Source organism: Buceros rhinoceros, unplaced genomic scaffold (assembly GCF_000710305.1).
Source record: "Buceros rhinoceros silvestris isolate BGI_N320 unplaced genomic scaffold, ASM71030v1 scaffold18382, whole genome shotgun sequence".
In the NCBI taxonomy this organism is placed as follows: domain Eukaryota; kingdom Metazoa; phylum Chordata; class Aves; order Bucerotiformes; family Bucerotidae; genus Buceros; species Buceros rhinoceros.
The window spans coordinates 20,393-31,611 of NW_010401144.1; the positions used below are offsets into that span (position 1 = coordinate 20,393).

The window sequence follows — 11,219 nt, forward strand, 5'->3', positions numbered from 1 at the left end:
CTGAAATCCAGAGTGATCCACTGATGTACACAAGAAACACCAAAAATCTCTGGTTTTTAGCGATGGCTTGTGGGAACCTGATTCCACACACCCCCTGACGATGTGTGGGGTGGGGGGAAAGGAGGGACTCCACCTTGGCTTCCAGCTCGGTTTTGTTCACACGGGGACAATCCACATCCTGAAGCACATCTCAAGCATTTGTGAAACCGAAGAGTGAGCTGCTGAATGCCAGCAAGTGATGAGGTTGCAAACTCTCAGGGCAGCTCTTTTCAAAGATGTAGGTTCTACCAGGCTATTAAACAATTTTGCCCTTTATCTTCTTCAGCAGAAACCAAATCACTAGACACAGAGGAGAGAAGGAGAGAAGGGAACACCCTGACCAGCCAGGGTACACAAACATCCCAAAGGACCAAGCTCAGCTAAAACTGACTAATTAAAGGTGGGATTCAACTATTCTAGTTAAATCTTCCCAAAAGCTGACCTTTAGGTCCCTGTGGAGTCTCTGGAGAGTGAGAGTCTCACCCTCTACCTCCGACAGCATCGGCTGCTGTTCTTTCAGACATCTGGAGTTAGTGTTTGAGTTGGTTTGAAAGCTCTCACCTTTCTGAACTCCGCACGTGTTTTCCCTCTTCATACCTGCAAGCAGAAGGAAAAAGATGACTTTGCTCCTTGTCATTCAGCTTAAGCATGAATATGAATTTAATTTTCCTCTACCTCCAAATGCTCAACCTCAGCATGGAAACCACCTGCTGATGCAAGTCACACACGTGGACATCCGGAGGAGATCTTGCGTCTTGCGCAGCCTTTGCCATCCACAAATCAGATGAGGGCAGTTCTGGCCCTGGTTCTGGAGCTTTTACCTTCTTAAAACTTACTTTTTCCTGTAATCTGTGAAACCCTTCATGGTGCTCAGTTCTGGTTGAGGCTCCTCCTGTTCCTGGAGAAATCCCTGTTTGGTCTCCAGCACCTTGTCCTGTTGCTCCTGGAACTGGCCTTAAACCCCAGAATTAAAGCCCTGGAGACGCAGAAGTGAACAATTCCAGCCCCAGAACTGGCAAATTGGGAGAGAAAATCTGTGCATTATACCGCTGAAAGAAGAAGACTTTTGAAATCTGTCCAACAGATTTCTTCTCTTAAGGAGGTTCTTCAGAAAAATGTATGGGCTGTCGCCGTACGCAAAAAGCGCAGCCTGGGAGGAGGAGACAAAGACGTAAGAGCTTGTTATTTAGGACAATTTCAAGCAACAGTTTGGCCCTGGGGACACTGGATATCACACTGGTCCGGGCTGTTATGGTCTGAGCATCTGATAGGAACTGAAGTAACACCCCTCACGGCATGGCACAGGGCAACGTTTGCTCTGCAAGTGTTTGTGGCCTTTCCCAGCAAACGTGAAAACCTCTTTGGGTTTGGACATGGAGCGTGTCCAGAGAAGGGCGACAAAGCGGGTGCAGGGTCTGGAGCACAAGTGCGATGAGGAGCAGCTGAGGGACCTGGGGGGGTTGAGCTGGAGAAGAGGAGGCTCCAGGGAGACCTTCTGGCTCTGAACAACTCCCTGCCAGAAGGGTGGAGCGAGGAGGGGGGTCAGTCTCTGCTCCTAAGTTTCAAGTGACAGGATGAGAGGAGACAGCCTCAAGTTGTGCCAGGGGAGGTTGGATATTTGGAATTCTTTTTTTTTTTTTTTTTTTTTTTTTTTTTTTTTTTTTTTTTTTTTTTTTTTTTTTTTTTTTTTTTTTTTTTTTTTTTTTTTTTTTTTTTTTTTTTTTTTTTTTTTTTTTTTTTTTTTTAGGGGGGGGTGGGTATTTTGAATTTTTTTTTTTTTTTTTTTTTTTTTTTTTGTGGAACATTGGCCCAGGTAGGTGGTAGAGTCCCCTTCCCTGCAGGGATTTCCCAGCTGGGTTGACGTGATGCTGAGGGACAGGGGACAGTGGGGACCTGGCAGTGCTGGGAGAATGGGGGGACTCGACGATCTTAAAGGTTTCTTCCAACCAAAATAATTCTGTGATTATTTTTTTTTGCAGAAAGTGCCTCCACCTGCTCTCCTCAGCCTCCAGCAGCTTCCTGTACGTCATGATCTTGATGTCTAGGGCCAGCTTGACATTCATGAGCTCCTGGTGCTTGCGGAGCTGCTGGGCCAGAACAAAAGACTTTCTTGACCTCTGTGGCCTTAAAGAGATCCAAGAGTGAACTGATTTTTCCCCTCCACCTTTTTTGGGGGGAAGGGAGGGATGATGTCCATAGGTCTAATCAATTTTTGACATGTCAGAAGCCACTGAGTTTCCCTTTTTTTTTTTTTGCCAGTGCACAGACAGATATTTTGGACAACTGGAAGCTTCTTATCATGCCTCCTGTAGGTGGAACCAGGGAGGCTGTGGAGGGTGGGATTGGCTGCAGAAGTGGCAGAGCATCCGGTGAAGTGACTACCAGGTGGAGAGGACCCAGATCTGACCTGGTACCTGGGGGGCCAGGACTCACCTGAGTTTTGGGTGAGGGGCCTGAAACAAGAAGGAGCAACGGCCAAGGGCTGACATGCTGGCACAGCTGGGTGGTTCTGCTTCAAGGAGGGATGACTACACGTTTGCTAAGTGCTTTGCCCAGCTTGGCACTGCCGGATAAAAAGGGTTATTTGCATTCAAATACGTTTTGCCTTTAAAAAGGGAGTCCCTTCTTTGTTGTTGGGCCTCACCTTCTTGAGCAAAACAAAGTCATTCTCTGCAGTCCTGCACGTGTTGATCTCCTCTTCGTACCTGTCGGGAAGAGGAGAGGAGCATCTCTTCTCAACTTCCACACTGCAACCCACCCCGTCCACCATGGGTATACGGAGATCCCTCCTCCACACAGCCACCCAGAGGGCTTGTGGAGAGACTAAAGAACCTGTTCCCAGGGGTATCCACCAGCGATGCGCAGCGGGAACAGCAGCAGGAGCTTCCTAACGACGCTGTGTCAGAGCGTCTGTTATAGGTACCATTATTAGATATGTAGATCTCACCAGTTATGATAGAAAGACAGCACCCTTGGGCTAAGCGGTGGGAGGAGGCCACCGAAAAAAGCTTCAGGCCTTCATTAAAGGCATGTTTTATCCTCCCAGAAGTTCTCGCTCTCAGTGGGAGCCTTGTCCTCCCCATGTTTTCTCAGGCTGAGAGGGCTGGGTGGGGCCGTAGCTGAGTTCATTGCCACCACACCTGTGTTAGTCAGAAGAGCGGGGATCTCTGACGCCAGCTCCTGCGGTGGCTTCAGGAGGGCTGGGGATGGCCGGGGAGGAGGGAGAATGATGGCGTGGGCAAGGAAAGCCAAGCAGCAGCACGCGGTCCTGCTCTTGGGAGAGGATAAACCAGCAATAGCTGTGGACCGGTGCCCGGCTCAAATGAAATGATTAAATGGGGGAGATGAAAGACGGGAGTTCAAAGGATGGAGTCCTGCAGCTAATAGAACGTTGGCCTGTCATGACCCTTTCATGGGGGAAGATTTGTTCGCATCAGGAGCAGCCAATCCTTGAAACCATTTCCATTACGCAAAGCCTGTCACAGGTTGTGGGTCTCTCAGCTCTGAGCGATGCAGAAGAGGACAACTCATTTGGCCTGTGTCTAGCTCGTGATTGCCCTATGGACTAGTATCGGTCTCAGAAGAGCAAAAGGAATAATGCTTGGGGATCCACAGGGTTTAAGATAAATTATGGTAAGAAGTACAAGCTCCTAGGAAATGGGGGCAGCAGCAGCGACGCCCTGTTGGCAGGAGCAGGCAGCTTCCACAGTGGAGGATGATGGTCCCTGCCCAGCCAAGTGTAGGATGAACCTGAGCTTTTGCCCCGAGAGTCCCTGGTCTGGAGCTAGAAGGAATATTTGCCGCCTTATATCAGGTGCAGGCAGAGCATTAAAGCCTGAACTGCTCTATGACGTGACCGTTGGTTGTGAGAGGGTTTCTGGTCTGAAGCCTTGGTGCATCCAAGGGTCTGTGCTCAGCTGAGCAACCTTGGGCGCTGCTTTGCTGCTCCGGACTGTGCCGGTGTCAGACACTGCTTTTCAAAATCTAGAGGTGCTTTCGCCATGGACCCGGGAGGAGAACAGGAGGAGGGTGCTCTGACCCAGCAAACCAACAGCAGCATCGTGCTCACAGCCAGGGCTTCTCTCAAGCCAGCGCCCGGGACCCCGGCTGGTTTGGCTCAGCTCTGGGGTTTCTTCTGTACCTGAAGGAGAAAGATTATTTATGTCTGGAATGTCACTGGTCACATCCTAATATGAATTAATGGCTGATTCGTCACAGCCCCTGAGGTCTTACGTGGCCAAACTAACACTGGACAGATTATTTTTTTTTCTGTTAAACTTTTGTTTTCTGAAGGCACAATGAACCATAAGAAAGAAGCCTCAGAGCAGACCGTGGATGATGATGTCTCTTCCCCAGGGCACTTGTTTCCGTCCCGGTGCTACTCTGGGGCTAGAGGCACTGTTGGTGAAGGTGGCGGAAAGTGTCAGGCACATGATCTCCGGGGAAAGGGAGAGCAGAGGGTGTCTGGCAGAGTGCGCGTGCCCTTGTTTTGAATCGCAGCCCGCACCCAGCTCTCATCTCTCGTTTTTCTGGTTCCAGACTGACAATTTAAGCTCCTTACTTATTCACATCCATTAAGCAGTGTATCCCTCCTGGGCATGGTAGAAGACGCTTGATAGATGTTTTTCCAAAGTGCAAAGAGAGAATGAGAGAGGGAACACCTCCTCCTAACAGCCTCAGAGCTCCTGAGCTGGGTTGAAACCCTCGCCCGGCATTTCAGTGACTTTCCATGGGGTGGAAGCGAAACTCCTGACTTTCAGAAGTGCTAAAACTCTCCAATGCTTTGATACTAAGGGACATTGTCATAATTAGAAAGAGAAACACTTAAACATACACTTAGAATTAATCTTTCAGACAGTTTTTCTCTCCTGGAAAGGACCCACCTCAGTAAGAGGAGTGTGCTCAGAGTGCTCGATAGTCCTTTAAGTCCACATTTCATCCCAGTCCGTATTAAACCGACTATGCAGGAGCTCAAACCATTTGAAAGCGTAAGCTCTGGACAGCCTAAGCTTTTGAGCAGCTGCTCCTGAACGCCTGTGGGCGACAGACCATCCGACTTGTGCAACGGTTAAAAACTTTATCTGTCCCCGCAAAAAAAAAAAAAAAAAAAAAAAAAAAAAAAAAAAAAAAAAAAAAAAAAAAAAAAAAAAAAAAAAAAAAATCACACGTATCCTGTCACAGGCAGAGACATTGATAGAGCAAGAAAGTGAGGGGAACCGAGTCCTTTCAGTCCTTTCTGAGGTCTCACGGTTTTGAGGTGCCTTGGGTCTTTTAACTCATCCAGGAAGAAGGTAGAGGGAAGGCAAAGCGGGCAGGTTTCTTCCTGTGCGTGTTGCTTACCTGATCTTGATGTCCTCAACAGCATCCTGCAGAGTCTTCAGCTCTGAACCGAGCCGCCCCCTCCCGGAGCCTCCAGCTGGCTCTTCATGTTGCTGATGTGCACCTCAAACAAAGGTTCAAGGCTCTTCTTCGAGGTTTTTTTGGTGTTTCAAGAGGGTCCATTTGGTCTCCAGGACTTTATTTTGTTGCTCCAGGAACCACACCTGAAACCTGCCAGAAGAATTTAAGTCGTTTAAGGTTATCAACTCAAAACCTGCCTCACTTCTCATGGGATGGGGGCTTTAATGTGAGGGGGGTTGGGGCTCTCTTTCCTGTCATTTAAAGTGGGGTTTAGGTGGGCCTGGCATCAAAAATCATCGATAGGTGGATCTGGAAACCAGGAACAATATTCAGCTGCACAGAAACCTGGAAAAATATTTTGCTCTGTATCCAGACTGTCTACAGAGCTCTGACAAAACGAGCTGTAGAGGCAGTCTAGACACAGAGGAAACCACCCAAACAAATCCCTAAGTCTGTGCATCAAGGATTTATAAGTAAATTTATAAAGTTGAGAGCGGTCCTGATCCCACTCTGCAGGCAGTGACAATCGTGCCAGGCTGGATGACGTGGAGCATGTCTCACCTTGTCGATGAAGGAGGCGAGTTTGTTGTTGAGGGCTTTGATCTGGTCCTTCTCCTGCCGCACTCTGCACGTCGGGCTCAATCTCCAGGTTAAGGGGTACCAAGATGTGTGGGTTGACAATGACCTCTTGAATCCCCCCAGGGCCACATCCTCCTCCAAACCCAGCAACACCACCTCTGTATGCCAGCCCGCCAGGCTGGCGGGACCTGCCCCATAACTGTGTCCTGGACTAGCAGAGCAGGACCCTGTGCTCCTGGAAATCCTCTTGCTTGCCCCGGATTGTGAAGGCTTCTGCTGCCAGAACCCCCACTGATCTGCCCCACGCCTGCACCGCTGCTGCAGGACATAGACGTGGAGCTGAAGCTGCTTCAGTTAACAGACGTAGCGGCAGAAGCAGTGCTGCAACTCGTAGTGAGTCCTCCTGACCAACTGACTTCTGCGCAATCGTTCACCAGCGGCAACAGCAGCTGACAACGAGGTAAGATCAGGCGAGTAGGAATCTTGGGGAGTTTGGCTCAGGAGTCCCCTCTGGCTTTTATGCTTTTGGAGAGCACAGAGGACCGAAGCTCAGTTGACTGAGCGAATTGGTTTGGTATGCTGGCGTGTGGCCACCTTCCCTACCCGTTAATCACCAGACTTGCTTATGCAATGGGCTGGCAAACTTCAGCCTCGTAAAACCAACCGAATCTTCTAGCCTGTATTTTTCAAAGCGGGGATTAGTGATGGGGAAAGTAAAAGTCATATTCATGTCCATAAGGTCCCTTCTTTAGGCTTACTACTACCTTGGTCGATGGGGTCGGTGCCCGTTTAGTTTAATGCTGATGGGACTGAAGTTGCCACAAGAAGGAATCTAGAGGTGTTGCAGGTGCTGGTTTGACGTGTGTTGCTAAAGAAAAAACTGACTTTGCTCCCCGCTTGCAGCTCTCTTGGGGTAGAGCAGCCTGTCCTGATCTACGCAAGAGGTTAGGCAACTTTGCAGGCAACGCTTCATCTGCATGGAGGTACCTCTGGTAGAGACTCCTGTGCCTTCAAAGCGAGTCTGGATGCTTTCTTACCCAAAATGCTGAACAATGAGGTAGATGCAAGAACATGGTCCCTCAGGGAGGAAACAGCCTGACCTGTAGAAGCCCAGGCCATCGTACGGCTGTTTGATGCTGGACAGTGTTTAAAGAACAAACCAAACGCCGGTTCTGCTGGAGTCAGTGGGAATACGGTCGAGATACCAGAGAACGACGGGCGGGCGTTGGAAAGGACGAGCCATTTCCTTTCCAGTAGCGCGTTCCTGTGCTTCGATCTGGAGGACTGATGAAAAGCTGGAGTTTACCATGTCGCCTTCTCCTTTGGCCAGGAGTCAGCACACCCCTACGTCCACCACGTTTCCCTGGGCTGTGTCAGAGTCACCAGCGCGATCTCCAGGGATAACCTCCACACTTTTTTTTTCTTCATACGACATGAACTTTGGTGCTTTTGTAGTTTGTCTCTTGTTGCTGCTGCTCAGGAGAAGGGGAACTAAACCTTCCTTACCCTCGGGGTCTTTAACTATCCCACAGCCTCTGTCCGGGGATGTTATTCTTCCCACAGAAGGTGAGTTTGGGGGTTTGACAGGTCTCTTCCATCTCTACTTGTGGTAACGGCAGTGATGGCAGTTTTCAGCCCTGCAGCCAGTGCGGGTACAGCACAGCGTGAGCTGAACTGCTCTTTTCCCAGGAAAAATGAGACGTGTATCCCTATGTGACTCATCCCGTAAAACCTTGAAGGATTACAGGGGCTTGGGCACAGTCGAGGGGGTGTGAAAATGCTGAGGTGCCATAATGTGGAAATTGAGACAGGAGGACATTTCCTCCAGTGCCTGCTGGGAGGAGCTGGTCTTCTCCCATCCTGGGGCAGATACTGGTGCTTAAAGACCTTGCTCGCACAGCTGGGAATGGAACATCCAGCTGCCCTGCTCCTGTTGGGTGTAAAAGGTGTCCATGGAGGTGCAGAGGAAGGTTTCAACTCATGTGGGTGTGACTTTTGGTTACCTTCTACTCTACTCTGTTGTGTCAACCACTCTTTTCCCCAAGGTCCTATAAAGTAATTGGAATTGAAAGGAGCCTGCAACAGAATTAACTCCATGTGCCTTTTATTGGACAGAGACGGGGGAACAAGGATTTCAGAGTCAAGGGACAAAGAGGAGCATGTCTTGGTTTATAAATAAGGACAGACAGCTTCAACTTCCATGTCTTTCGCGAGTAACAGGGTGAGGGCTGCAGACAAGAGGAGTCCTGGCGCACGCAGCTGCCAGTTCCTACACCCGATTCTAATAGCATCTCTTGGTGGAGGAGGTGGTGGAGACATACTTCACACTGGAGCTGTTTCCACCCACCACGCATGACCCGGCTGTGCCTTGTCCGCTTCCAGAGCTGAAGCCCGTTCCTCCGGCACAGACCCCACCTCCAACGCCACTGCTGCCTCCGAAGCTGAGGCAGTTTCCACTCCCATATCCTGTTCCTACAGAGGTTCTGGTCACAGCTGCGGGGAGAGAACACCCTCTTCAGAGGCATCCACAAATGGTGGGCTCTGAGGGGCAGCGAGACCAGTGTAGGAGTTGCCAAACTATCTTTAAAAGTTACTTACAGATATTCACTGCATTGGCACCTTCTCCAGAGAGCCTGTAAGGAACCAAAACGAGCCAGTAAGAATCCAAGGGGACCCCATGAACAGGAGCTGGTTGAAAAGGCAGGAGAATTCCCTTGGAATATTTTTGGTGGAAGTTGGAATATTTGCGAGAAAGGCTACCGGCTCGCTTTGCTCCTGTTCATGGGCAAGTGCTTCCCTTTGAAGAGGTGTCAGGTCTTCTGGGTGTGGGGCACTAAACCTGACAAGGGTCTGTGATTCCATTGCACCTCTGGAAACTTAGATATAAAATTGCCCCCACCTGCACTCCTCGCCCTCCAGCAGCTTCCTGTAGGTTGCGATCTCGATGTCCAGGGCCAGCTTGACGTTCATGAGCTCCTGGTACTCGCGGAGCTGCCGGGCCAGATCTGTCTTGGCCTGCTGCAGGGCTGTCTCCAGCTCAGCCAGTTTGGCCCTGGCATCCTTGAGAGCCAGCTCCCCACGCTGCTCGGCATCCGCGATGGCCGTCTGCAAACTGGCACACTGTGGAGGAACAGTGGTGGTTGCATTCCTTGTCTGGAGCATAGACCAGTTCTGAGCACCCTGAGGTCATGGTGCCTGGTCTAGATGCAGAAGACATTGGGGTGACGTCTCTAGGTGTGATCTTAGTGATCATTGAATTGCTCCATGTTCTGAGCAGGGTTTAATCCAAGCCCACGCCTCTTAACATCTCCTTAGGTTTACTAACGTTGCTTTAAGTTCCTCTTAGCGCTGTTACTGCACTGAGAGAAATGCTGTCATGTTCCTTCCTGATCCAACACAACTCACTGAGATGCGTTTGTCTGTATTCTCTGGGGCTGGTGGACAACCCAGAAGTTCGAGCACAGCAAGAGTTAAGTCTTACACTTTTATGCTGCCCTTTACCTGTTTCTTCACGCTGTCGATTTCAGACCTCAGCCGCTGGACGTGGCGGTTGAGCTCAGAGATCTCCTGCTTGGTGTTGCGGAGGTCGTCCCCGTGCCTGCCAGCCGTGGCCTGCAGCTCTTCGTACTGTCACAGAGAGAGGAACTGTCACCCACGGTAAGATCTATTGAGTTTGCAGCCAAGCACTATGTGGGCAAGTGGGTACACACAAAGTGTGCATGGTTTCAATCCCAAGTTGGCACTTCCAGACTTCATAGGAATATTAAATCTGTTATAAAAATCACAGCAGGACCCACCCCCCGTGGGAGTTTGGGGGCCAGAGTGTGGTTTTGCCGTCACAGAAACCTTCCTAGACTCACCCTGGACTGGTACCAGGACTCAGCCTCTGCCCGGCTCCGGTTGGCGATGTCCTCGTACTGTGCTTTGACCTCCGCAATGATGCTGTCCATGTCCAGGCTGCGGTTGTTGTCCATGGTGAGGATGACGGAGGTGTCGGAGATCTGGGTCTGCAGCTGGGACAGCTCCTGCAAAAGCAGCGAGTACTCCAGTGAGTCGCGGGCATGAGGCATGGTTGATGCTCAGAGGGAGGAAACCTCCCTTGTTAGAGGGTGAACCTGGGTGGGCAAAGAGTCTTTTCCAAGGCAGTTTCAGGCAGGAATAAGCCAGTGGGTGGAATGGAAAGAGCTTCAAATTATTTAGTACAACTGAGTGGAAAATAATTAGTCCTGAGCCCTGGAGTGGGAAAGGAGGGCAAGGACGTTGGAAACTGGGAGAAGGGTGGAAATGCTGGTGCTTACGGCTTCATAGAGGGCTCTGAGGAAATCTATCTCCTCCATGAGGGACTCCAGCCTGGCTTGCAGCTCCGTCTTATTCATGTAGGCAGCGTCCACCTCCTGGAAGAAGAAACACGCCACAAAACTGAAGAGGTGTTTGGAGAAGCAGAGGAAAGGCTGGAGCAGGTGTTCTGAGCTGTGCTGGCGCAGGGCTGGGGGGAGGCACCCACCTTCTTCAGGACCACAAACTCGTTCTCAACAGCTGAGTGCCTGTTGATCTCCTCTTCGTATCTGCGGGATGGAGATGGGGGTTTGTCTAGGCTTGTGCAAAAGTTATTTCTCATTTTCAGGACCAGCCTAGTATTTTTTTGGTGTGTACAGTTTTGTTCCTTAGTCTCAGCCCCGTGACTTTGAGCCATGGGGAGGTGAGGCTGAACGTGAACCTGGGCCTTTCTAGAAGATTCTATCAGCAAAATGACCTTTTTTCCCTGTTTGAGTGCCCAGAGGCAGCAGAGAGCTGGCGTCTGCCGCAGCCCCCCTGCTCTCCAGGCTGACCACGCACAGACTCACTTGTTCTTGAAGTCCTCAGCAAGGCTTTGCACCTTGCTCAGCTCTCCTGCCAGGTTCTCCTTGTCAGTCAGCAAGCTGCTCAGCTGCCTCCTGAGGTTGTTGATGTAGGTCTCAAAGAGGGGCTCGATGTCGTTTCTGACCGTTTTGTTCCCCTGTTCTTGTAGAAGGGCCCACTTGGTCTCCAGGACCTTGTTTTGTTGCTCAAGGAATCGGACCTGGATAGAGAAAGGAGATGTTTCAGACACAGTTTAGGACACCTTTCCTTAGCGAGACAAAGCACGTCCTGCAAAGATCCGCTTGGTGAAAGGTGGGAGCACTCAGCCCTTGGGGGACAGATGACTACACAAGCAGCGAGCA

The 11,219-nt window shown here is 50.4% G+C and overlaps 1 protein-coding gene and 1 pseudogene across 1 annotated transcript in view; both read right to left on the minus strand.

Annotated features, from left to right (window-relative positions):
- Positions 1 to 7,327, minus strand: part of LOC104489958 — a 7,792-nt pseudogene extending 465 nt beyond the window's left edge.
- Positions 7,328 to 8,299: 972 nt separating this feature from the next.
- The window catches only part of LOC104489954 (keratin, type II cytoskeletal 5-like), a 3,753-nt gene continuing 833 nt past the window's right edge, over positions 8,300 to 11,219 (minus strand). Inside the window, exons 2-9 of the mRNA XM_010132176.1 lie at positions 10,863 to 11,077; positions 10,523 to 10,583; positions 10,317 to 10,412; positions 9,879 to 10,043; positions 9,520 to 9,645; positions 8,918 to 9,138; positions 8,617 to 8,651; positions 8,300 to 8,511 (exon numbers count right to left, since the gene is read on the minus strand). Coding sequence (XP_010130478.1) covers positions 8,300 to 8,511; positions 8,617 to 8,651; positions 8,918 to 9,138; positions 9,520 to 9,645; positions 9,879 to 10,043; positions 10,317 to 10,412; positions 10,523 to 10,583; positions 10,863 to 11,077 — 1,131 coding nt within the window. The remainder of the gene's footprint in view (positions 8,512 to 8,616; positions 8,652 to 8,917; positions 9,139 to 9,519; positions 9,646 to 9,878; positions 10,044 to 10,316; positions 10,413 to 10,522; positions 10,584 to 10,862; positions 11,078 to 11,219) is intronic.